The sequence below is a fragment of the Capricornis sumatraensis genome, chromosome 4 (assembly GCF_032405125.1).
Source record: "Capricornis sumatraensis isolate serow.1 chromosome 4, serow.2, whole genome shotgun sequence".
Lineage (NCBI taxonomy): Eukaryota > Metazoa > Chordata > Mammalia > Artiodactyla > Bovidae > Capricornis > Capricornis sumatraensis.
The window spans coordinates 160,322,717-160,349,236 of record NC_091072.1 but is presented as its reverse complement, the minus strand read 5'-3'; the positions used below and the strand labels follow the sequence as shown (position 1 = coordinate 160,349,236).

Below are 26,520 nucleotides of genomic sequence, written 5' to 3'. Positions count from 1 at the left end.
TGTTGCCGTGGGCCTGTGAAAACCAGCTCCCCTCTTTTCAGCTTGCTGTCCCTTCCCTGGGTGCTTAAAGCCAAGCAGTGGACGCAGCTTCTGTGGGAAGCAGTCAGAAGGTTCTTCACAGAGCAGGACAAACGGCCCGGTGACCCAGCAGTTCTGCTCCTGGGCACCTGCCCTGGAGAACGGAAAGTGAGGACTCAGACTGAACCTGCGTGTGTGTGTCCAGAGCAGGGTTATTCCCAGGAGCCAAAAGCTGGAAGCAAGCCCAGCGTCTGTCAGTGCCGAGCAGATAAATAGCATGTGATCTCGCCAAACGAAGGAATATTATTTAACCACAAAAAGGAAGTTCCTGATACAACGAGGATGAACCTCGAGCAGGTTATACTAAGTGAAAAAAGCCAGACACAAAAGGGCATGTGTTATTTGATTCCATCTGTATGAAATGTCCAGAACCAGCAAGTCCAGAGTCTTGGCTGCCGGGGGCTCGGGGGGTGACTGCCAAGGGGTAGGGGGTGCTTTCTGGGGTGGTGGCGATGCCTTGGAACTTGGTAGTGGTGGCGGTTGATGAACATTGGGGATGTGCTGGATGCCACAGCATTATAAGCTGGCAGAGTTCCTGCCGTGTGAATTCGACCTCCTTAAATAGACAGGCTGATGACACCCAAGCGAAGAGAGAAAGAGCCCAGCAAGTGCCCCGGGTTCCTGCGGGGTGCTGGGGGATTAACTCAGAGCATTTTCAGGAAGCGTCGCTCTGAGGATGACTTAGTGCAGTAAAGCACCTGCCGAGTCCGGCACACGGCTCAGTTCATGCCAGCTCCTGTCTTCTCCACGTGCACCCTGACTTCCAGAAACGAGAATAAAAACGACAGTCATCCCCATGTGTTCAGCCTTTCTCCCCCATGCTTCTCTGGTCTGAGCCTGTGTGGTGGGAATAGGTGTTTTATACCCCATATTGAGGGTGTGAAAACCGAGGCTCAGAGAGGCAGGCTGCACGTGGGCTGCGGCTGGAGTCAGGACCCGCTGGGCTTGGCCCCTGGCCTGGCCGGCCCCCGTAGCAGCCTGCCTGGCTTTGGGCCCCTGAGGGAGAGGGGAGTTGGGGGTCTCCAGGTGATGGGGAAGTTGCGGTTTGCCGCTTGGGGGCAGCTGCGGACAGTCCCAAGTTCGTGGCCGTCAAGTGCCTGCAGAGTCTGTGTGTCTGATCCCGAGGTTCAGAGAGGCGTGGTTCCTGTGTTTGGAGGACTGTCGATTCGTCGGACTTGTGACTCTGTGGTCCTTGCGATCCTGTTCTTGTGAATCTGAGGCTGAGGGGACTTGGGGAGTGTGTGCATGTCTTTTCAAAACAGAGTCCTGCGTGGGGGTCAGTGGGACCTGGTCCCTTGAGGGCAGGGGTCTGCGCTTCGCTCCCTGGCAGGCAGAGCATGGCGAGGGGACGCGTTCGTGGCCGGAGGGGCTGGGCGGGGCAGGCACAGCGGGCAGCTCACCTCCTTGGTCCTCTCCCCTCCACAGAGCGCTGTCATCCGTCGTGGCCCTGGGAGCCAACATCATCTGCAACAAGATTCCTGGCCTGGCCCCGCGGCAGCGCGCCATCTGTCAGAGCCGGCCCGATGCCATCATCGTGATCGGGGAGGGGGCGCAGATGGGCATCAACGAGTGCCAGTACCAGTTCCGCTTCGGGCGCTGGAACTGCTCCGCCCTCGGCGAGAAGACCGTCTTCGGCCAAGAGCTCCGAGTAGGTAAGGGCGCCTCCGGGCCCGCGGGAGCCCGCCGTCCAGCTGTGGGCGCTGGGGCCAGGCACGCCCTTGCCCTCGGAAGGCCGGCCCGGCCGTGCCTGCTCGCTTTTCCGCACCTGCTGGCTGGTTCCTCTGCCATCCCAGTGCTGCTCTGTGCCTGCGCGGCCCTCTGGGGCTCTGGGACGAGGCAGGTGTTGATGGAAGCCAGCCCGTGTGAATGGATGCTCTGCGGTGTCCCAGGGTGGACATGCGCAGCGGGACGGCCGTGGGGTGATGCGGGGCGGCGGTTAGAGGCCCGCCCTGCAGATCGGTGGCCACTGGGCAGTCCCGGGTGTGAGGCTCTGTCTCCCCACTTTGTTTCTGTGTCTGTGTCTGAAAATGAGCTAAGGGTCACAGCACCTGCGGGGGGTGAGCGGGGGGGCTTGATGGGAAAGGCCCCCAAGATGCTGCTGTGATTCTGCGAGTGGAAGGGGTTGTAGGCAGGGGTCGGCGCGAGCAGAGGGTAGGGGATGCCGCAGCGGACACATGGGGCAGGGAGGCGTCCGGCTGAGGGACGGCCAGGCGGGTGGGTGTGCAGGGCAGTCGGGGCGGGGAAGGAGTGGGCCTCTGGGAACACCGGCAGTGATGGCCACCGCAGCAGCCAGGCAAGGTTTCGGGGGGCTGAGCCCCACTGTGCTTGCATGGCCGTGCATCGGGCTCCCCGCATGGGCCAGGGGCAGGCTCCCTGGAGCCTGCTTTCCAGGGAAGGAGAGTGAGGCCTAAAGGGAGAAGCCCGTGCGGCAGCCGCTGTGCGACCTTTGCTTGGCCTGGCACTCGGGGCTTCGAGCCTCAGTTTCCTCATCTGTCTGGGCTCCCCTCCCAGGGCCTCTCCCAGGGCCCACCTGTGGGCAGGCTAAGTCGCCTCAGTCATGTCTGACTCTTTGCGTGCCTGTGGACTGTAGCCCTCCAGGCTCCTCTGTCCATGAGGAGTCTCCAGGCAAGAGTACTGGAGTGGGTTGCCATGCCCTCCTCCAGGGGATCTTCCCCACCCAGGGATCGAACCCAGGTCTCCCACACTGCAGGCAGATTCTCTACCGTCTGAGCCACCAGGGAAGCCCATGAATCTTGGAGTGGGTAGCCTATCCCTTCTCCAGGGGGTCTTCCCGACCCAGGGATCGAACCCAGGTCTCCCACCCTGCAGGCAGATTCTCTACCGTCTGAGCCACCAGGGAAGCCCATGAATCTTGGAGTGGGTAGCCTATCCCCTGTGACCCGGGGATCTTCCCGACCCGGGGATCACACCCATAAAGCTTCCCGCATCTCTTACGGCTCCTGCCTCGGCAGGTGGGTTCTTCCCCCTAGCGCCGCCTCGGTAGCCGTAGCTGCTTAATAATCAGCTGCTGCATGGGTGGTGGGGGTGGCAAGCCAGCCTGCCCCTTCCAGGAGTGTCAGAGGGCGGGGAGTGAGGACGGGGCGCAGTGCCCAGCACGAAGCGCTGTGCTGTGACCCCAGGCCCCCGCTGCGGGCACAGGGTGGGCCTCCAAACGTGTGCGCAGTGCAGGTCCCTCCCGAGGAGCCCAGGCCTGCCTGCCGAGCGGAGCCCCAGCTGCCGGGACCCAGGCCAGTGCTGAGCTCGTGGGGCTGGGGGAGGCGCAGGGGAAACCCCCAGGGGCCCCTTTGCGGTGAGCAGCCTGTGGGTGGCACCTGGCAGCGCCAGGAGGGTGAGACCGCCCCCTCCCGAGGGCCCCACCACCCAAGAGCGGCTTCCCCTCTCCAGGTGCCGGGGAGAGGGCGGGGCTGCCTCCACACCTGCGGCGGTTGGGAGGGCGTGGGCGCCGGGCGTGGGCCCGAGACCCTGGGCTCCCAGAACACGGAGGCCGAGGGATGTGTGCGGCGTGGCCACTCGAGGGAGCTGGGTTCAGATCTCCCTCCGATAGCCTTGCCTGCCTCCCTGGGCACAGGGAGACTCGGCGGACGTGGTCCACGGCCTGAAGAGAGGTAGGAGCTTGCCCTCCACATAGGACCTTGAGACACAGGCGGTGAGGGGGAGCTGGCCACTCTGCGCCTCTCCTCAGGGTCACGCCCCGGGCGGGGAGGTTCACCAAGAGTACCCAGGAAATGCCGGGCTCTGATGCACCCTGCAAAGCCCAGAGGAGTGGTGTTGCCCCCCCAACTCCCACCAGGGACTGGCCCACCCCCACAACAGGGAACCCAGATCACTTTTCCTGAAAGCATCCCCTGGTGCTTCCAAGGCTCTTGGCTCCCAGCTCCCAGCTGTTCCTTCTTGGAGACCAGCCCTCTGCCCCCGGAGAGAGGCGCCTACCGCCAAGGACTGATCGATGTGGGTGGGGCGGCTCTGCCTGTGACCTTCTTCATGCCTTGAGCTCCTCTGGGATCAGGCCTCTCTGGCTCTGCTTCACCCATTTCGCTCTCAAGAGCAGTTCAGAGGCAGACTTTAGGCAGAGATGTCCACCTACCATCCGCGTCCCTCAATTTCCCCTCCTCCTGTCATCCCTGTGCACGCTCAACCACTCAGTCGTGTCCGATGTTTTGCCTGCCAGGCTCCTCCGTCCATGGGGAGTCTCCAGGCGAGAGTCCAGGAGTGGGTTGCCATGCCCTCCTCCAGGGTATCTTCCCGACCCAGGCATCAAACTCGCCTCTCCTGTGCCTCTTGCCTTGGCAGGCAGATTCTTTACCACTGTGCCACCTGGGATGCCCCCCGGCACCCTCTGCTAGGCCGTTCATTGCCTTCACGTGGCCGACCGACCCTCTTCCTTGGCTGGCCTCAGCTTCCATGGCTTCCTCTTGTCTCTCTGGTTGCTCCTTCCCAGCCCCTCCCCAGGCAGCTCTCCCCCAGGGTCAAGACCATTATGTACCCTGCCCCCTGGCCGTGGACCACTAGGCAAGGCTGATCATGGGCACCCCCGGCTGAACGCGCGGCGTCCTGCACCTGAAGGCTCCACCCTCAGCCCCCTGCTAGCCTGGCCGCCCCATCGTCTCAGCAGTAGCCGTCTCTGCCCCTCCCTCCACGCTGACCCCGGGTCTGCCTCTCCACTGGCGGCTGTCAGCCCCTCCCTCTGCCTCCTAGTCACCCCAGCCTTGTCACTCACTCCCTTCCTCGAAAACCTGAAGTAGCTCCCTACTGCCCAGAACGGAGGTAGCATCTAGGCGTGGAGTCTGAATAGCGCCTGCCTCCCTTACCCCTGCCTCCCTCCATCCCTTCTCTAGCCGAGCTCCAGCCATCGCCTCCTGCCTTCCCCTCCCCAAACCGGCCAGGCCCCTTCCCTCCTCTGGGCCTTCCCTCCTCTGGGACTTTGCTCCCGCCACTTCTCGCCCTGGGAGGCCCTCCGCCTCAGCTCTGCTTGCTCGTGTCTGATTACCCCACTGGCAAGGGAGCGCCTTTGTCCACCCGCCCCTGGCTCCTCCTTGTCCACAGCTAGGCCAGAGTCACGTCCAGGAGCTTCACCCTCCGGGGGTCGCTCAGCCCCTGCCCTGAGACCCCCCTGCAATCTGCCCGCAGTGCGCGGGCCTCCTCCCACCAGACTGGCTCCCGCCTGGGGCCTAGCGCCCTCCCCGGCCCCTTGCTGACCTCTAAGGAAGGCCCGGCTCCCAACCAGCGGGGCCCCGGCGGCAGGCCAAGCCAGGCTGAGCCCTGGGCCGTCAGAGTCCTGCTGGGTGCCGCAGTGGTGGCCCGAGCTGGCACCCTTCTCCTGCCAGGGCTCAGCTGCTGGGAGTCACGAGCAGGAAGTGAGGCCAGCCCGTGTCAGCAGCATGCGGGTGCCCCGGGCACAGGATCGGAGCCTGGCTCTGGGCAGGCAGGCAGGCACTCAAGCGGTGCCAATTAATGATTGGCCTTGCGAGGAGGGATGGCCTGGGTGGGTGGGACAGGCCCCCTTTAGGTCCTGCCTGTGACCTTGGGCCATGCCCAGATCTTGAGAGCTGCAGGGAGACCCTTTGAAGGCACTGTTCAGCCTTGTCCAAGTCCCAGCTCCTTTCCCAGCTCCTGGTGCTGTTGCCTGTATGCTTCCTGGGATGAGGGGCTTACTACTTCAGGTGAAATTGGCGTCTCTTATGATGATGACCCTGCACCAGCTTTGACCTGCGGCCCTCTGGGTGCCAGTCTCTGTGTGCTGGGACTTTCCTTTGGGGAGCTGAGGCCCACCCTTGCCCACCCTCCACCAATGCAGTCTCCCCTCATGCCTGGCAGCCTCCACCCTTGGACCCTGAGCCCACCCAGGCTTATTTCCTCATCGAGAGAGCGAGGCTTGGCCACCCTGGCCCCTTCAACCCGTCTCTCCTATTACCTGGAAATGGGCTTGTGGGGGTGGGGGGTGGGGTAAGGATGTGGGGGGACGTGAGAGTCTCCAGAGTGAACCTTGTATTCCAGGGACACCTGTTAGCAACTCAGGGCCCCCAGGGCCCCTGACTGAGGCAGGGCGTTTCTAACGGGTGCCATGATGGAGCCAGAAGTCCTATCGAGGGCTTCCTTGATGGGGTGAGCATTCGTGGAGACCCAGTGACTATCAGAGTGACCCAGATCAGTCCAAAGCTGAGAGCAGGGAAGGGGGCCCCGGGTGGAGGGAGCACCAGGAGGTTTTTCCAGGAACTGCGGGAACATCAGAGCAAACCAGAAGATGGGGAGACCCGAGGCTGCCCAGGAGGGGTCAGGGCTGGAGGGTGCCCGCGGCGTGAGTGCTGCAAAGGCCAGGAAGGCCCAGATGGGTCTGAGCAGGAGAGGGTTCCCTGCCACCACTGCCCTGCCCCCGGCTGTGCCTGGTGCCCCTGGAGACCCACTGGCACAGGACACGGGGGCCGCGGCTGCGTGCCCTCAGCCCCTGCCCGCACCCTGAGCTGCCACGGAACAGAGTCCCGCCCATCACATGCTGCTCGGACATGGCCAGGCATGGGGCCACCCCTAATCCCGCCTCACGTGGGGCCTGTCTGCTTTGTGGGTGAGATCGGCATTGGGAGCAGGCCCTCTGCCTGCTGGCCGCCTGCAGTGAGGGCTCAGCAAAGGCCGTCAGTTCCTGAACAGTCCGAGACCTCCCTCCATGCGTCCGAGGGGACGGTCTGGGGCTTCCCCTTGGGGCAGTGGCCGGGGCCTTGGAGTAAGAAGGGCAACTCCGCAGCCCTGCGGCCCTGCTCATGCTGGACCCCTGCCTGGGGCCTCAGAGCGCAGGCTCAGGGAGGTGCCACCTGAGTCCCCAGGAGGGGCCAGGGCTCGAGGGCTGCCCTGTCCCCTCTGGGGACACAGGCCCCCGCGGGCAGAGGAGCCACTTGAAATATGGCCCGTGCAAACCGCGATGTGCCGTGAGTGCGGGATACACAGCAGATTTCAAAGACGTCAAAAGAGAAAAGCAAGTAAAATGTCTCTTTCATGATCTTTACATTAAGATGTTCAAATGGTAATATTCTGGCGTCCCTGGTAGCTCAGTTGGCTTAAGAATCCACCTGCAATGCAGGAGACCTGGGTTCGATTCCTGCGTCAGGAAGATCCGCTGGAGAAGGGATAGGCTACCCGCTCCAGTATTCCTGGGCCCCCCTGGTGGCTCAGCTGGTAAAGAATCCACCTGCGATGCGGGAGACCTGGGAGATCTTTACGTTAAGATGTTGAAATGGTAATATTTGTATATATGGGCTAAATAAAATATGTCACCAAATCTAAAGTCACCTGCTGATCTTCACTTGTCTTTATGTGGCTGCTAGAGAATTTTAAATGACCCCTGTGTCTTGTGTTTGGGACACCGTGGCACTGTTCTCAGAGGGGTCAGGAGTTGCCCTGTGTCACCCTGGTCAGGGGCCGAGTGGACGTTTGAACCCAGATCTGAGTGTCTCCTCCCAGGACACCATCCTCCAGCTCGGCCGCGGGCAGAGGGTCACTGCCGTCTGCCTCCTGGGGCAGCACGTGGGTGTGAGGGTGGCTCCTTTCAGCAGCCCCAGATGGCTCAGCCTGCAGGCCTTGAGTGCCTGCTGTATGTCAGGCCTGGGGCAGGCCGCTGGTGGTGGTGTGACGGCCACCTGGTGCTGCTCTTGGAGCCTTGCACCCGGGATGCCCTGGGTGAGCTGATGGGGCTGGGCTGGGAGGCCCAGCTGGGCCCTGGCCTTGAACCTGCACACCCTCTCAGGGAGGCGCATCTTTGTCCTGTCTGTCTGGTCACTCCCTACCCCTACCCCCATCCTGGGGGCCCAGCCCGAGGCAGCAGAACAGAGCTTTTCAAGGGGTCCAGGCTGCCAGGAGACTAGGGACACCTGGGGCCTCCAATGTCAGAGTCAGGAAGACTTCCCTGAGGGCAGCGCTCCCACTGGTTCACTACTGGTTCAGGATGGATGAGGCCTGTGGTCACTCCGGGGGTCCTGGCTCTGCTCCCTACATCCCTAGCTCCAGAAGCAGCGGCTCCTGAGGTGAGCAGGCTCTGGACTGTGCAATGGTGACCAGCTGGGGGCTTGGGCTGGCAGGTGGCCAATCCATCCACGTGGCCCCTCAAGGCCTGCCTGGCGCTCATCCAGGGTGGGAATTTTCCAGCCTCGACTGGCAGAGCCCGGACAGACAGGACAGGCTGTGGGTGGAGAGAGGGCACTGCTGGAAATACAGACCAGATTGGGCCAGCTGCCCGGGTCCTACTGGGTGACCCTGGGCACAGTCTCACATTCTCTGGGACCCGTCTGCCCACCAGGGCCAAGGCCGGGGTCCTGATTCCCCCAGGACTTGGGATGAAGTTTCCCCAGAATAGGGGCAGGAAGTTCCCTTGGTGTCCACCCTGCGGTCCTGCCCAAGGCTCCATGGACAAGGGGTCCAGGCCTCTGGGCTCCTGTCCACCACACTGGACACAGGTCACAGTGTGGGCAGGCCTCCATCCTCGAGCTGCCAGGGCAAACCTGACCCAGATCTCAGCCTGTCTCCCCGTGGGCCCCTCCCGCCACCGCATCAGGGGCACCATCGCTCCAAGGCTGCTGCGGCCAGGCCCTCACGCAAACGCCACTCACTCCTGGTTTCACTGCCCACATGGCACAGACGGAGCCCCTGGAAGCCTGAGCTGCCCGAGGTCACACATGGGTAAGAAGCAGTCATCTGAACCCACGGTTCAGCCCTGTGCCCAGCGAGGGTCCAGGTGCCTGGTTGGGGGAGGGGGCAGGGGGCAACTGCAGGACGTGGGGAGGGGGCTCTGGTCACACCGAGTTCCCTCTCACAGGCATCTGCTGATTTTGCTGCAAGGCCTGTGACGAGGGAGCGTCTCCAGGGCAGGCTGCCCAGGGCTGACCCCCCTCAGGAGAGGGGCCGCCCGCCAGAAGCTGGGGTCCCGGGAGATGCCCGGCCAGCCCCTCCCAGAGCCCCGGGCAGGACGGGAGCCCCTGGAAGGCCAGCCCAAGCCTGGCTCCGCGGGAAGGCCGCTGCGGGTGCGAGGGCCCCGCTAGGTCAGAACAAAGGCCTCGGGCACGGGTGTGCCGGCGTGTTCGGACCTGGCAGGGCTGTTTCCAGCCCTGTGTTTATGACGACGGTGGGGAAGAGCTTAGCGCGGAGACACTGACTCAGCCAGGAACCAGCGGGGTGGGGGCCGGGTGGGGCCGGAGGGGGGCGCAGCGAGGGACAGAGGGATGGAGGCGCAGACGGGGCGGGGGCGGGGGGCGGGCGGGGGCAGGGACTGGCAGAGCCTCCCAGCAAGAGGGACCCGGAGAGGGCGACACACACAGGTCACAGGCGGGCCCGCGCCCACCCGCTCACCCACCCAGGCCCAGGGTCCAGGCGGCTCTGAGACGGCCACGCGCGCTGAGCACTTCCAGAACCCTCACTTCACTGCCTGGACCCCGAGAGGTCGTGGGGGGGGATTCAGAAAGAGGCAACAGGGAGCAAGAGCACCTCTCTGCCATCACCCAGGGGGTCCAGGCGGGGCCCCCTTTCCCAGAACCCTAGGTCAGGCTGGCAGGGGCCCTGGTGGGCCGGGGGCTCTGGGCTCCTGAGTGTTCGGGTGCACAAATGGGGCTCCGGGGCCCGGCAGCCTCGAGGTCCCTGTGGGCTCGCCTGCCCCCGCCTCCTGCCTCACCCCACGTGTGCTGGGACTCAGCGCAGGCAGGGGGCACCTGCCCAGGTCCCGTGACTGGGCCAAGGCTGGGGGCCAGGGCCAGGCTGGGGTGTGGCAGCTCCGGGGGCCACACGGGCACTGCACCTACCCTGCTGAGGGACCCCAGGAGCTGCTGGTGCAGCCAGGGGTGTCTCCTGGCCTCTGTCTCTCCACCTACACGCTGCGGGTAGGGGAGGTGTTCTCTCCACCTTCCAAGCTCATGGGAGTCTGAGACCCAGATTGGGTGGGGGTCTCGGAGGACGGGAGGAGCCCACTAGCTGGCAGTGGCCCACTGGCTGGGCCTGGAGGGCCCAGGAGCCCACCCTGGCCCATGTGCCTACCTTACTTCAGCCCTGGCAGCCTCACTTGGACCTCGAGTTCAAGTCTGGCAAAGGCTCCTGTTAAGGAGGCTTGGAACCCACTGCATTGGGCCCCACCTCCGTGTTACGTGGGCAAACAGACTTGGGGGAGTGAAGGACCAGGCCAGGGCCACCCAAGAGCCCCAGGCCCATCTGGACGGGGCTGCGGGTCTCCTGGGCAGGGCGTGAGCGCTCGGCTGCCCCCTACTTGTGGCCAAGGCAGCGCCTTGATTTCCCAGCTGGCACCGCCCCGCGCCTCTCGTGGTGGCGGCCCTACCAGCTGCCCGTTCCTTTTGGACATGTCCTTCCCCGAGCCTCCTCACCCAGCCCCCCAGCCGGTCCCATGGCTCCACCCTCAGACTGTATCCCAAGCCTGGCTGCTCACCTCCTCCACCTGGCAGCCCATCAGTGTCTCTTACCCTGACCCTTCCGCAGCCTCCGCATGGATCTCCCCGCTTCCACCACACGCCTGCCATCAGCAGAGGGTCCTTTCCAATGTCCGTCACAGCAGCACCTTCCAGGGGCTCTTCATCTTCGTAAATAAAATGTAAACTCCTCTCTGTGGGCTCCCAGAGTCGACACGGTGTGGCTGTCTCTCCTGCATCAAACCACACACCCCCAGCTCAGTCTCTCCTCAGGGCCTTAGCATTGCTGTTCCCGCTGCCTGAACACTGTTCCTTGAGCCTTTGCACAACTGGCTTCTCTTGTGGTTCAGAGCTTACCCTTGGTGTCCTTGTCTGTTTATTATTTTGGCTGTGCGGGTCTTAGTTGCAGCACATGGGATCTTCCTCTTCGTCGTGGCAGGTAGGGTCTTTTTAGTTGTGGCATGTGGGACCTCGTTCCCTGACCAGAGATCGAACCTGGGCCCCCCTGCATTGGGAGTGCAGAGTCTTGGTCCCTGGACCACTAGGGAAGTCCCTTCAGCCTCCTTCCTGAGAGGGGCCTGCACCGGCCACCCTCTGCCCAAGTGCCTCCCTGCAACCACCCCGTCCGGCTGACCCTCCGTGGCTCTGACTGAGGCTGTCTGCCTGCATGCCCTGTGAACCCTCTCCCAGCCCATCAGTTGCCAGGGCTGTGATGCGCCAGTCTTGCCCTGCTGTCTGGCGGCCTTGGGCTTGGGGATGGGTAGGGGCTCCAGTCCGTGGGGTCAGTGAGGAGGGCGCACTGTGCTTGGTGCTGGGGAGACATATGGATGGTAAGTGCAGGGATGTGAGGGAAGGAGGGGTGAGATGGAGTAGGGTGCCTGGGTCCCAGGTCTGGTCAGAGAGGCGGGAGACAGACCGTGCAGCTTCTCCTTTCTGGTGGGTGGAGAGTGGTCCGAGCATGGACTCTAGGGTCCGGGGTCAGATCCCAGCTCTGAGGTCAGCCTGCCTTCCGTGTGACCTCGGGCCGGTCCCCTTCCTCCTCTGAGCTAAGCACCCTCACTGTGAGGGGGGACCCCATGAAGGTTTAAATCAACTAGGGCGAGTTGTGTGCAATCCACTGAAAAACCGCTGTAGGGTTTTTTGTTTGTTTGTGGTTGGGGGCAGTTTTTTTGCTGTATTTTTAAAAATATTTATTTTATTTGACTGCGTCGGTGCAGCACGCAGGGTCTTTGATATTCCTTGCAGTGTGAGGGATCACTTTCGGTTGCGGCATGTGGGATCTATCTCCCTGACTAGGGATCGAACCTGGGCCCCCTGCACTGGGAGTGTGGCGTCTCAGCCACCAGACCACCAGGGAGTTCCCTGCTGTGTTTGTATAACAGCTTTATTCAGATATAGCTCATATCAGTGCAACACATGCATTTAAAGTTTACAACTCAGTGGTCTTAGTGCAGTCACAGGCTGTGGGACCATCCCCATAGTCAATCCTAAGAGCAGCGCTGTACCCCACAGCGGTTACCCTTCAGTCCCCCTCGCCCTTGGCAACACTTGCTGCTTTCTGTCCCTGGGGACTCGCCTGCTCTGGGCATCTCACATCAGTGGCATGATCTGGCAGCTGTGAGCCCCACGTTTTCAGGGCTCATCCACGCAGTAGCCTTTGTGCGTACTTTGTCCCTCTGTGTGTCTGCCGTGTTTCATTGTGTTGAGGGACCGGGCTTTCTTCATCCGCTGATGGGTATCTGGGTTGTTTCCACCTTCCGGCTGTTGAGAATCATGTGCCATGAGTATTCACATACAAGCTGTTGCGTGGACACGTGTTCGTTTCTCTTGGGTACACATCTGGGGGAGGGGTTGCTGGGTTACAGAGTCACTCTGTATTTAACATTTTGAGCAACTGCCAAACCGTTTGCATAACAAATGCACCATTTTCCATTCCCACCAGCGGTGCATGAAGGTCTGGTTTCTCCACATCCTCATCAACACTTGTTAGTGTCTTTTTATTTCAGTCATTCTAGTGGGTGTGACAGAGGGCGAGAGGGTTGGATGGCATCGCTGATTCAATGAACATGAACTTGGGCAAACTGCAGGAGATGGTGAGGGACAGGGAAGCCTGGCGTGCTGCAGTCCACGGGGTCACAACGAGTCGGACATGACTTGGCCCCTGAACCACAACAGCAAAGTGGGTGTGGCATGCTTGGATCGTGGCTTTGATCTGCACTCCCTTGACGGCTAATGAAGTCGAGCATCTTTTTGTGGGCTTAATGGCCATTTTTATTCCTTCTTTGGAAAACTGTCCATTCAGATCCTTCGCCTGTTTTTAATTGGGTGGTTTGCCTTTTTGTTACTGAATTGTAGAAAGTACTGTGTTTTTTCAAAGCAGGGGAAGTGCAGGTTGGCAGAGAGGTGGGGTTTGACAGAACCGAGCTGTTGGCCACAAGCACGGGCACACGTTTGCTCACACTCATGGGAACTGCATTTGTGCGCATGTGAGTCCAGGCATACACCCAGGACACGTGTGAGAACACAGGCAGCGGTACACAGGATGCCCGAACCTGTGTACACCACGGAGAGTCCCTGTGTGGTGTGTGACACACGTGTGGACATGAAGTGCAGGTCAGCGACCCTCTGTGTGCTGGGCCAGGCCTGCCCCTGGGACCACACATGGGTCCTCTGACACGGGGACTCAGCCATATCAGAGCAATTACCCTTATTATCCTTATTTTGCAAAGCGGGAACACTGAGATATTCAAAGGCCCCTTGATTGGTCCAAGGCCACCCAACTGGTCAGTTTTAGGGTCTAGACTTGAACTCGAGGGCTCTGACTCTGAGGCCCCTCTCTGGGACCTTCGACTTTGACCTCACCTCAGTCATTTCGGAATGTCAGGTCTGGGTTCGCCACTTCCTGAGCCACTGTGTGACTTCGGGCAGCATGCTGCCTCTGTCTGGGCCTCAGACTCCTTGTGGAGTGGCACCGGATGGCCCCCAGGCGCCCCCAGCTCTCCTTCTTGGAGGGGACAAGCACCTTTCTCACCGTGCCTCCCCAGGCCTGCAGCTAATCAGGTCATCATGAGCTCAGTTAGTGCTGGTCGTGGCTTTCTGAAGATAGCGTGCCAGGCCCCTTGGGATGCTAGAAAGCGGGATGTGGCTTAAGAGGACCATGAGGTAGGTGTGTGTGCCTGGGGCCTGGGGCGGGCCGGCAAGGGAGCTCCACTCTGGGGGCGCGAGAGGAGCCCTGTTCTGCCAGGCCCCTCCACCCTGGAGCCACACTTGTCCCCCCAGCGTGTGCGTGTGTGCAGTCGCTCAGCCACGGCTGACTCTCTGCGACCGCACGGACTGCGCCCCGCCAGGCCCCTCTGTCCATGGGATTCTCTGGGCGTGAACACTGGAGTGGGTGGCCATCTCCTCCTCCAGGGGATCTTCCCGACTCAGGGATCAAACCTGTGTCTCCTGCATTACAGGCAGATTCTGCACCCTGAACTACCGGGAAGCCTGTCTCCTCCAGTAACTGCTCGCAAATCACTGCCTGGTCCCCAGCGTCCTCCTTGAGGTCAGGGTGAGGGGATGGAAGAGCGAGGGAGGCCCTGATGATCCGGGAAGACCTTTTTTCCCTGGACCTCAGGTCTGGCTGGCATGCAGTGGTGGGGATGGGGCTGGGGGGGGTGGGTCTTTGCTCAGGGGGGCGGGGTTAAGTCTGAGTAACCAGTAGGAAAGAGAGCAGAGCTGGATGGCCCCTGAGTGGCCAGTGCCTCAGTTTACCTATGGGTCAGTGGTCTCTGAGGGTCAGCTGTTCTGGATTCATCTAGAATATGTATGGAGGGGGGCAGCTGGGCAGGCTGCCTGGGAGGAGGCTGCAGATAGCACAGAGAGGCGCCCATTCCGTCCTGGGGGCCCCGAGCAGTACCTGGTCGTCCGTGGCCCACCCTGGCCCCCTCATTTGGTGACTGTGAGGGCAATGCCTATTTATATTGTTTGCTCTTTGAGCTCTCCTGGGACCGTGGGGCAAAAGGGGGCACAGGCTCAGAGAGCGTTTGTGACGCCTGGGGCCGTGCAGCAGGTGTGAGACTGCAAGTCCAGGGCTTTCCTGCCTGCTCCTCCCCACGTCTGCTCAAACCTCCCTCTCTGCTTCCCTGAAACCTTGGGCTGGGGGCCCTGCGTGGCTTCCCGAGTGCCAGACAGACAGCCGGACCTGCTGCTGGCTCTGGGGTCTGCGGGTGCAGATCCGTCTGGTGTGGGCTCCGGACCCCAAGCGGGGCCCCTGGGCTCCCGAGAGCAAAGAGCCCCCAGGACAGCGGCTGGCCCCACACAGACTGTCCCTGCTGCCTCCACCCAGCTCCCCGCCCCCATCACCAGCTGCATCTGGAGCAGCCGCTGTGCTCACGTGTCCGTCACTGCTGCTGCCTGAGCAAATCACTTCCCGGCACTGAGGCTCAGTGTTCCCATCTGTGAGATGGGTCTCATCCAGAGGAGTTATTCCATGGGTGGTCATGGAGACAGAAGGGGATGAAGCCTGTCGCGCGTCCAGCCCCTGCCCTGCTCACGTGCGGGCTCAGGAAGTAACGCTGCGGGGTGGGGGCACACAGAGGAGTCAGACATGGGTCCCGGCCACCACCCCTGCAGCCTGCGGGCACCTGGCAAGAGCCAGGGGAGGGAATTTCACCCCAAAGTGGGGCTTCTGGAAGCAGGGGTCCTCCTATCTGTGTTCAGAGCCTGGGTGAGCTGCAGGCCCATGGGCAGGCAGGCAGGGCTCCATGAAGAGGGAGCCAGTGTTCTCCACGCAGGTGGCAAGGAATCGGGCTGCTGTTTATCCCAGCAGAGCGGTGTGCATGGGGGTGCAGCTGCACCTGCCCACAGGCGACCAGCTGTTGGGCTTGGACAAGCAGGGCTTCAAGGAGTGGTGGATGGGGCAGGTGGGCAGGGCTGGAGGGCATCTCAGGGGCCTGGGAGTCCCGGATGTTTGCTGGGACAAGGCTCACGGGTTTGAGGGGCTTCTCTCTAATCCAGGCCCTCCCCCTTGACACCCTGGAGGACAGGCAGCTGCCCCGGTGTGATCTGGTGGGGGAGGGGCCCATGTCGTCCCTCCAGGCCAGGCACACTGTGAGTCAGCCCCCTGAGTCAGTGTCCAGTCCTGTGAAATGGGGTGACAAAGCCGTTGCATTAAACGAGATGCGCCTGCAGAGCGCGGGGGTGGGGGTAAGCGATCCCCTCCATCCCAGACCCCACGTGACTCCTCGGCTCCCCAAACCATGCCTCCCTCATGCTCACCTCCCGCTTGTCTCCATGGTGAGATGAGAGGGCTTGGCTCATTAAAACCAAATAAAAAAGGAATTAGGCAACCGGGTGAGTAACTGATGAGTAACTGGGTCTGAGCTGAGCACGGGCAGAAACCAGGCGGGAGCAGAAAAGATGGGAGGGGGGTTCTGTGAAATGCCCTCCAAACACGCAGCTGGCCCTGGCCTGGGCGCCTGCTGGCCTGCTTGGCGCTTTAGGGTGGGGGATGTGGGAGTCCCCCTTCTGGCTGCTGCTGGGGAGGAAGGGCGTTTGGGGAAGAGGATGGAGGGTGCTGGGGGGTCCAGGCCCTCCAAGGGCATGCCCACATCCTGCTCGCTCAGGCAGGGCTTGGTTGTGGGACTTTTAACTCTGTGGGCCTGGCCTCCTGGTGGATTACACAACCAGAGGAGATTCCTCACCCCCTGCCCGGTGCCCAGCGTGTGGCACACCCACTCCGAGGCTAGCTCCGCCTCCCCAGGGCTCCCAACCAGTGTTCACCTGTTGGTTAGCACTCCCCCATCCCCGACCCCACTGCCCACAGATGCAGAGGCAGGGGCAGAGTCGCGCCCCCTCCAAGGGGCTGCGCATCCTCTTCCCCGTCTCCTCCTGCCCAAGATGACTGAGGGCAAAGGGCCACGGAGGGGGTAGGATGACCTCCATGACCTATGCCCCAGGCCCTCCCTCTGCAAAGCTGGGCTTGGATTCAAGTCCTGCTTCATCTATTAACACCTCGTTTCACAGCTTCCTGAGAGCTCAGCTGGTAAAGAATCTGCCTGCAATGCAGGCGACCAGGGTTCAATTCCCGGGTCGGGAAGATCCCCTGGAGAAGGGACAGGCTACCCACTCCAGTCTTCTTGGGCTTCCCTTGTGGTTCAGCTGGTAAAGAATCCGCCCACAATGAGGGAGACCTGGGTTCCGTCCCTGGGTTGGGAAGATCCCCTGGAGAAGGCAAGGGCTACCCACTCCAGTATTCTGGCCTGGAGAAGTCCATGGACTACAGTCCATGGGGTCGCAAAGAGTCGGACACGACTGAGTGACTCAATTCACTTTACTTCACAGCTTCTGTGTACCTCAGTGTTCTCACCTGTGACATGGGAATAAGGATAAAACCTGTCACATGATCGTCGGGACAGGTTGATGAGAACACGTACGAAGGGTCAGGGGCTGCTGGTGCTGTGAGAGCCGGTGAGGAGGAGGGAAGCACAGCTCCGCTGATCTGCTCCAGGAGCCCCCTCCCCCCGGAAGCCAGCGTGGGCTCTAAGATCTAAACCCCGAAGCTTCTCGCTCACCCCCACACCAGCAGAAAGTGCCACCTGCTTCACGGGACATCTCTGGCTCCCTGGCACCTGGGCCACCTCTCTTTTCACAGCTCTCGATCTCCTGCCCCTGGCCCGGGAACACCGAACTGTTGCACACCTCTGCACCTGCCGCACATGCACCAGGAGCGTGCACCTGCCACACACACCCACCATGCAACTACATGTACACACGCTCACATACTTGGACACCATACACACACACACACACCACACACACATTCACAGACACCACACACACACACATTCACACACATCACACACACATTCACAGACGCCACACACACACATTCACACACACACACCAGGATGAGTTAACACATACCTCTTGTTAAGACTTACTTTAAGATGTCACCTCTTGCAGGAAGCCTTCCCTGACTACTCCACCCCACCCCCAACCCCACACCGAGAGGCAGACTGAGCAATCTTTGGAGGTTCCGTGGTTCCTTGCACCCTTCCTTACAGAGCTCTGTGGTCGCCTCCTCTCCTGGAACCCCTCAAGCTCACTGCCACCTCCCCTGCCCATGCATGCCCATGCATGAGAGTCAGCAGGCTCTGCTGGGCTCTGGCGACACCAACACCAACAGGAGTTCAGGCGCCCACTTCACACTGTGCTCTCCCTGCCCGTCTGTCTGGTGCTCCTGGCTAGTGGCCTGGATGGGCCGGGACCAGGGCTCCTCCGTGCTTCTCCAAGAGCCCCTCACTGGGCTGAGGCTGACTTCTGACCGAGCAGTGCCATCAGAGTGGTCCCCAGGCAGGAGGGGAAAGTGTAGGCAGGACAGGCCTGCCTGGGAGGAGGGGCGGATGAGCAGCAAGGCCCTGGGAAGGCCGTGCCCTTTGCAGCCCCTGGTCTTTCTGGGGAGGAAGGGATGTCAGACACCACCCTTCCCTCAGCTCTTCTCAGAGGATGGAAGTTTCCAGGAAGCCATGGCCCTCTCCAAGAGGCAGAGGCCAACCAAAGCCTCCTCCGCCCTGGGCCCCTGAGACCTTGGTCCTCATCCTGAATGGGAGAAACCCCAGGAGCAGGGACCCCAGATAAGTGAACCCCCAGGGTGAGCCCCCAGAGTGTAGGTACTCGCTGAGGATGAGTACCCCCACCAAGGGTGAGCCTCCTAAGGGAGTGGGGACCCCCTCTGGATAAGCCCTCCTCAGCTGGTTGGTGGGTGAGGAGGTGGGCCCCAGAGCACACGGCCAGCAGCCGGGCAGGCAGTTGGTGCTCAGTGGATGCTTGTGGAATGGACCTAACTTGACTCTCAACCCTCTCTCAAGCTGGGGGGGCACCATGCCAGCCCCCAACAACAGGGACAGTAGGCAAGCACATGGGGCATGTTGGCACTCTTGGAGCACAAGTGCTGGGCTTGTGCAAGGAGGGCTCCTGGGTTTCCAGGCCCCCCGAGTCCGACTGGCTCACGCCCTGCTGTGGCTGAGAGCACTACCATTCCCGCTCACCAGAGCTGGGCTTTGGTCCAGTCAACACCGCTGAGCTCCAGACCCGTAGTGGCAGGTGCTGGGGACCACACAGTCCTGGTCACACACTCCCCAGGGAGCCTCTCTGCTTGTGGGCAAGGGGAGGGGTCCCCGAGAGACTGGGGCTGGGATGGCTGGATGCACAGGCAGGGAACGGGGCATGGGAAATAAAGAATTCAAGTTGGGACTGCCCAACTAAGGGGCCTTTGGCCCACATGGAGCCAGGAAGTCCCAGTGATAGGGCTCACCAGGTGAACAGTGTCAAGAGCAATGAGAGGGTCAGATCTGCCGCTGAGGGTGGTCAGGCAGCCCGGGCTGTCTTCTGGCTGGTGGTCTGGGAAGGCTGCTTGGAGGAGGAGACATTGGAAGGTTGTAAAAATTTGGGCATGAAAGGGAAGGAAATTCCACCCAATAGACCAGGAAACCTCCAGGAGCATGTGACCAGCACTGGAATTCGAGTTGTTTGGGGTGGAAGATAGGGAGAGGGCTGGGGATCCAAGCCTGCACGGGCTTCAGGCCTTCCCTTTCCAGCTCAGGCAGAGGAGAGCGAGGGAATATGTATGTAGTACACGTGTGTGCGGAACTGCACTTTACATCCACCTGGAGGATGGTGGGGGAGTGGGGGTGGCAGGGGAGACCCGTGCCCCAGCCTGGCAGTTCAGTGGCCCCTGAAGCAGGCAGGGGTGATGGAGAAGGAAGACTCAGGCGGCCAGGGCCTGGTGAGGGGGTGACAGTGGGTGGTTAGAGAGAGAGATGGCAGCAAAGGGGTTCCAGGTCAGTGGACCCCGAGCTGGGGGGATTCTGCCTGGCCCCTGCCCGGTGGGGTGGGCGCCCCTAAAGTGATCAGCACAGGTGGTCCGCTCCTGAAGAGCAGCGCTGGGAGGCTGGCAGAGGTGCAGACCCCAAACAGCCCCTCCAAGGATCCCCGACTGCGCTGTCTCCCAGGAGGAAACTGGGCCCCCGCCCAGGCTCCTGGGACAGAAAGAGAAGTGCCTTCCGTGCTGGCGCCAGGGCCAGGGCACGCACCGAGTGCCCAGGGTGTACTGTCCTTATGACAGCCCCACCAGGTGGGTTCCATCAGCCCGACGTGGCTGAATCGGAAGCTCAGAGAGGGCCAGGGCTGAGCCCAGGGTCACACGGCTGGCCGGCAGCAGGATCTGGGGCCGGGGCCTGCGGGGCTCACGGTCCGCACCCGTCCACTCCCCGCAGGGAGCCGTGAGGCCGCCTTCACCTACGCCATCACCGCGGCCGGCGTGGCCCACGCCGTCACCGCCGCCTGCAGCCAGGGCAACCTCAGCAACTGCGGCTGCGACCGCGAGAAGCAGGGCTACTACAACCAGGCCGAGGGCTGGAAGTGGGGCGGCTGCTCCGCCGACGTGCGCTATGGCATCGACTTCTCCCGGCGCTTCGTGGACGCCCGCGAGATCAAGAAAAACGCCCGGCGCCTCATGAACCTGCACAACAACGAGGCGGGCAGGAAGGTAGGGCGGGCGCGGGGCGGGGCGGGGCTGCGGTGGGCGGGGCGGGAGCTGGGAGGGGCGGGGTGATGCGACCAGTGAGCGGGCCGGGGCGGCGGTGGGCGGGGCAGGAGCTGGAAGGGGCGGGGCGGGGCAGGCCTGCTTCAGGCGTGACAACTGAGTTACCCAGTTATCCAGGGAGGGTCTGAACCTCTCTGAGATTTGGGCTTCTCTTCTAGCGAAGGGAGTTGGTGAACTGAGGCCTGAATGTGCTGGGTGGGTAGTGCTGAGCACAAGCCATCACTTGCCCATCCCAGAAGCTCCAAGAGGTGGGCCTTTCTATTCCCATTGCAGAGATTTGAAAACTGAGGGTGGGACTAGAGAAGGGATGTGTCCGCAGCCCCCAGCTGGTGGGCAGTGGTGTGAGACAGGGACCCTTTTTGCACATAGGGTAGGAGCCGGGCCTGGCAAGCATCGTTTTGGGGGAGGCCTCTAGACCACAGTCTGTGTCCCTGCCCCGCTCCTGTAGGAGTTATGCCAATACACCCAGAAAGGTTTCCTGGAGGAGGAGGCCTTTGATTCATTTTGAGAGGCTGGAGGAAGGGGTGGTGCCAGGAAGCAGGAGCAGCCTGAGGAAAGACAGGAACTGAGTTGGAAGCTCTCGAGCAGCCAGCTTCATGCGTGGGGTGGGGTGCAGAGAGGTGCGTGATAATGGAAGACATTCAAGCCGGGACACAGTGGGGAAGAAGTCAGGGCGAGTCCAGCCCCGCCTCGGGGAGATGAGGGCCCCAGATACTGGGCTGGGAGGAGCAGCTGGCATGGCGGCAAGATGGCCCGAGATAGGGCAGCCAGCTGAGCGGAACGCCTCTGGGTCTGGCTCTCCAGCCCCGGGGGCTGCACGCAGGGCACCAGGGCCTGAGGGACTCTGCAGGCCAGGGACAGACTAGCCTTTCCAGGCAAAGAATACTTGAAAATGCCCTCTGCCCCCAAGCCCAGAGCTGAGCTCATTCACTCAACCAGTGCTCCTGCCCGGTCTGTGTGCCAGGCATCATGCTGGGCACAGGGCACAGGTGGGGTGAGATATGCCTTGGCTGTGGGAGCTCCCCCAGCACCCAGTGGGTCCACATGCAGGGAGCCCAGGGGCCTGAGGGAGGGGTGGCAGTAACTTCCTGAGGGCAGTAGTGTGCTAGGGAGACCTTGAAGGACATTCCAGAGCTGAGAAGAGCAGAAGCAGAGTGTGAGGGGTGAGGGCGGGGAGGGACCCGGAGAAGGGGGGCCAACTGCAGAGGGTTCAGGCTTGTGGGAGCACCAGGGGTGGGTGAGACAGGGCTTGAGACATATGCAGGGGCCAGCCCAGAATGGGCCTTGAACACCAGGCCCAGGCTTTGACTTCATCTTGCAGAAGTGGAGGTTGCCTTGCAGCCAGTGGTTGTTGAGTTATTGTCAGATGAACAAATGAGTGAAGAAATGAGTCTTCATTTCTGGACCTCCATGGAGCTCACAGACAACATGTAGGCTGTGGATTCTCTGTGTCTGTGTGTCTGTGTGTGTGCGTTAATCTCTTAGTTAGGTCCGACTCTTTGCAACCCCATGGAGCCCACTAGGCTCCTCTGTCCATGGAATTCTCCAGGCAAGAGTACTGGAGTGGGCTGCCATTTCCTTCTCCAGGGGATCTTCCTGACCCAGGCATCAAACCTGGGTCTCTGGCATTGCAGGCAGATTCTTTACCATCGGAGCCACGAGGGAAGCCCCAGGATCCATTCTCTGGGAGCAGGCAATGGTGATCTGTGTCTGGAAGGGCAGAGGAAAGAGAGATTCACTTATATGGAGGACACCAGGAGGGCTCCCTGGAGGAGGAGGCACATCTGAAGTCTAAACTGAACCAATCCCCTTTGAGCCTCTGCAGGGGCTTAGATCTTGAGCACGGGCTTTCCCACACCCCTGGGAGAACAGTCTCGCTGCCTCCATTTTTTATTTGGGGACTTGATGGCTGGGGGGAGAGGGGGTGGCAATTGCCAGGTGGTAAAAAGGCATAGGGGAAGTGGAGACTAGCAGGACTGGGCCTGAGGAAGACAGGAGGGCTGACAACAGGAGGCTGGTGATGGGCCTGGGGCTGTTCGGGGAATGGGAGGAACTGGGATGGAGAAGAGTCAGTATGTTGGCAGGGGTTGACTGGGGTGGAACCGTGAAACCCAGAAGCCATGCTCTAAGGAGAAGCAGACTGTTGGAGGCAAGGGGATGCAGATGAGCCATGCGAGGGCCTGTCGGGGCCAGGGCAGCCACGGCAAAGGCCTCTAACGTGGTCGGCAGCCAGGATTCTCCTGCTGACACTGTCCCCGGCTGTCCGTGAGGCCCTGGCTGGCCCTGTCCCTCTCCCACGTCCATCTCCTCCCTGCAGGTAGAAGGTACCTTGTGCCCCTCCCCCTGCCCCCCCAACAGCCCCAACCCTGTGGGGCCGTGCAGCCCGTGTGTAGTCTGAGCTCTTGGAAAAGGCCAATGGTGCTGACCACACAGGGCCCCGTGGGGGCTCATCATGGCAGCTGAGACTGGTGGGTATGGCTTCTGAGGTTTCCTGGAGAGCTGAGTCCAGACCTTAGAGGGTCACTTGGCTGCTGGGCACCCTGGCCCACTCATGGAGCAGCCAGGCCCTATCTCCAGCCCCTGGGCCTTGGACGGAGTTCAGCAAGTCAGGAGGAGAGGAGGCTGTTGCTGCCACAGCGAAGTGGCTTCGAGAAAGAGGAATTTGTTCTCACACAGAGCCAGAGGCGCAAAGTCAAGGTGTCCGTAGGCCCGAGCTCCCTCCCGAGGCTCCGGGGGAGGGTCCTTCCGGCCTCTTCCAGCTCCGGGGGCTGCAGGCAGGCCTTGGCTTGTGGCCGCATCATCCAGCCTGGGTCTGTCTTCACACGGCCCCTCCTCTGCGTCTGTGTTCCCTCCTCTCCTGTCTCTTACAAGGACACAGGTCCCTGGGCTCAGGGCCCCCCAAACCAGGACCATCTCATCGCTAGCCTTACCTTACTTACATCTGCAAGCTTCCGATCTCCAAAGAAGGGCACGTTCTGAGGGGCTGAGTGGACACACATTTGGGAGGACACTCTTCAGCCCACCCCAGACTGGGACACGGCCCACTGAATCCCTCATGGGCCAGGAGCAGACAAGCTGAGCGTGCAGACCTGCTCAACTCTGAGCTCCTCAGGGCTTTGGTCCACCAACCGGGGACTCCCCCTAACTGAGCACCCTCCCCAGAGTGTAGGCCAGCCCCTATTCTGGGAAGAACTCCAGTCTGCCCTTTTCTGGAGCTCCCTAGGGCAGGAGTGAGGCCCAGGGCTCAGCCAGCAGCTCCTCTGGGCAGGGTGGGTCGCTCTCCACCCTCCTAGGTGGTCTCCTAGGGCAGTGGGGGCTGGCGCCACCATCTCTCTCTCCCTTATCATGAGGGCGCTGGAGCCGGAAACAGCACATTCTTGAATCCTGTGATCACTTCCCGGGAGAGTGAGCCCCGGGGACCCAGCCAAGCGAGGCTTCAGCCCTTTGCTCTGCGCACAGCAGTCCAGTCGACTTCATCTGCGCACTGTCATCAGCCTGTCCACAGAGGAGCTGACTGTGGAGGGAAGGGGTTCAGGGCGGGTGGCAGAGGGAAGCAAGGGCAGCTGTTCAACGGCACCGATGGACCACCCGGCCCGCACAGAGGCTGGCCTGGGCACTCTGCCGGGGCTCTGGCCATCTCCGCCCATCTGAGGAGGTGCCTTCTGGGCCAGCAGCATGGCGTGGGGCCAGCTGCCCCCCAGGCTGGGGCTCTGAAAGGGCTATGCATCCGGTCAGCCCCTGGCCTGGCGCATCCATGGCAGGCAGAGTGACCAGGCCAAGGAAGCTTCCAAGCTCTGAAGGGCAGATTAGTAGAGTGAGGGGCTTTCGGGGAGAGGGAAGGTCCCCGGAGGAGGGCATGGGAACCCACTCCAGGATTCTTCCTGGAGAATCTCATGGACAGAGGAACCCAGCAGGCTACAGTCCATGGGGTCACAAAGAGTCAGACAAGACTGAAGTGACTTAGCACGCAACAGTCCAAGCAAAGATGATCATGGGGTGGGGTGGAGGGAGGGGAACGAGAGGTCGGACTGGGATGAGCAAGAGTGAGGAGAGGGGTGGGAGGCAGAGGAGAGGCCTAGATACATTTTTTCTGAAGTGGTCACACCTTCACACAGACCCCCCAGACCAGACTTCTGGCCAGTGCCTTTGACCCACACGCCCCACGGCAGTCATCAAGTGCTGCGCTTCCAGTTCTGAATATTCCCCTGGGCCCCCTCTCCCTCCTCCGAACACGGGGTCGTCCCCACCTCGGCTAGCCCATAGTGGAGCATCAGCCTTCCGTCTCCTCCCCGCTGCCTCCTCCCCAGCTCCTCCCGTCTCCACCCAGAACAGCATCCGCACAGGAGAGGAGACCCTCGCCCCCTAAACTCCAGGCCGCTAGCCGCACGTTGTGCTCCTTTGGGTCGAATCTTCCCTTCGTGTTGATGGTGGCGGCTCTCCAGACCTCCTCGCGACACACCCCTCCTGGAGCGCTGCTCCTCTTTGTCTAGTGAGCTTCTGCTCCTCTGTCGACACCTAGTACAGGCACCACCTCCCCCAGGAAGCCCCCACACCAGGCACCCGCCCCCTCTCACAAGCCCCTGCACTTTGCTGCTCTGTGTGTCAGTTTCCGGGGAGTCCTGGGGTTCCTCACCTTGGTCCAGGGCCCGTGCGATCAGGGCAGGCAGGAAAGGGATTGGGCAGTCACCAACACCGTGGGATGTTTGTCTCTCTCTTTCATTTGTTCATTCATTCGTTCATTCACTGAGGGTCAGGGCTGGGGTTCTGGACCAGGAGGCAGAGGGTGGCCAAGACCAGGTAGGGCTAGGCTGTCGCAATGAGGCCAGCGGGAACTAAGACAGCTGACAAATGGCCCTTGTGCAGCCGTGGGGCGGCAGCTAATGATTCCCCATCTTTAATCAGGCCCGGCTGGCAGGGCCTTTTCGATCTGAGTAAATGAGTGCCGGGGGTCAGGGCTGGCTCTGGGAATAAGCCTTCCGGGGCCAAGGAGGGAGGCCCAAGGAAAACACATGGCTGCACCCATCACGGGCCCTCAGGGAGCTGGGGAGAAAGAACAACACTGGTCGGAGGGCAGCTTCCCAGCAGACGGCACGCCTGGGCCTCACTGATCCGTGCGCTCACCCCCCGCCTGCCCCCACTCCGTCCTTCAGCAAAGGTGTGCAGAGCTCCATGTGTGTGCCAGGCTTCCATTGAACAGCCACTTATTAAGTGCTGACTGCATGCCAAAGCCTACACCAGCGACAGGAGGGGGGACAGGAGAGACCAGAGGGGGGTCCACATTCACTGAGCACCTGCTCTTGCTGGGCCTGCTACCCCGCCTGGAGAGCGCATGCACCAGCTCTTCACCTGCCACACTGAGTCCCGCGCCTGCCCCTCCACCCAACCTCAGTTTCCTCATCAGTGCATTGACTTGCAGCTCCCTGAAGGGTTGTGAGAACCTCGTGGAACACATTTGATGAGCACACGCCTTGCTCTGCCGAGTTCTGAACATTCTCACGGGGACCCTCATAGGGTCCCATGAAGTTAGGGACCTTGTGGTCAGTAACCCCATTTCATGGATGAGGAGACTGAGGCCCAGAGAGGAGGAAACACTGATGTGTGGTCACACGGTGGGAAGTGGAGAGCCAGATCCAGGTCAGATGGAGGTGAGGTGGCGGGCCCTGCACCACCTGCCTCCCCCCACCCCCCGCCCCGCCCCGCCCTGCCCGGACTCCTCCCCAGCCCACACTGAGCCTGCCCTGTGGCCCGCAGGTCCTGGAGGAGCGCATGAAGCTGGAGTGCAAGTGCCACGGCGTGTCAGGCTCCTGCACCACCAAGACGTGCTGGACCACGCTGCCCAAGTTCCGCGAGGTGGGCCACCTGCTGAAGGAGAAGTACAACGTGGCCGTGCAGGTCGAGGTGGTGCGCGCCAGCCGCCTGCGCCAGCCCACCTTCCTGCGCATCAAGCAGCTGCGCAGCTACCAGAAGCCCATGGAGACGGACCTGGTGTACATCGAGAAGTCCCCCAACTACTGCGAGGAGGACGCGGCCACGGGCAGCGTGGGCACGCAGGGCCGCCTGTGCAACCGCACGTCGCCCGGCGCAGACGGCTGCGACACCATGTGCTGCGGCCGCGGCTACAACACCCACCAGTACACCAAGGTCTGGCAGTGCAACTGCAAGTTCCACTGGTGCTGCTTCGTCAAGTGCAACACGTGCAGCGAGCGCACCGAGGTCTTCACCTGCAAGTGAGCGGCCCCGCCCACTCCGCCCGCGGCCCCGCCCGCCCCGCCCGCCCCGCCCGCGGCCCCGCCCACTCTGCCCGCGGCCCCGCCCCGCGCCCTTGGCGGCTCCGCTCCCGCCTGCCTGACCGAGCGGGCAGAGGTGTGTGCATGAGGTGGGCGCTCCAGGCGCGAGAGAGCTCCCACGGGGCGGTCACCTTTTCCTGGCCCACCAGTGGCTCTC

General features: G+C 61.9%; 1 protein-coding gene across 2 annotated transcripts in view; it reads left to right on the top strand.

Annotated features, from left to right (window-relative positions):
- Positions 1–26,307, top strand: part of WNT7B (Wnt family member 7B) — a 51,358-nt gene extending 25,051 nt beyond the window's left edge. For both annotated transcript variants that reach the window (XM_068971848.1, XM_068971847.1), the window contains exons 2-4: positions 1,504–1,730; positions 19,748–20,019; positions 25,828–26,307. In XM_068971848.1, the coding sequence (XP_068827949.1) occupies positions 1,504–1,730; positions 19,748–20,019; positions 25,828–26,307 (979 nt within the window). The remainder of the gene's footprint in view (positions 1–1,503; positions 1,731–19,747; positions 20,020–25,827) is intronic.
- The last annotated feature ends 213 nt before the right edge of the window (positions 26,308–26,520 follow it).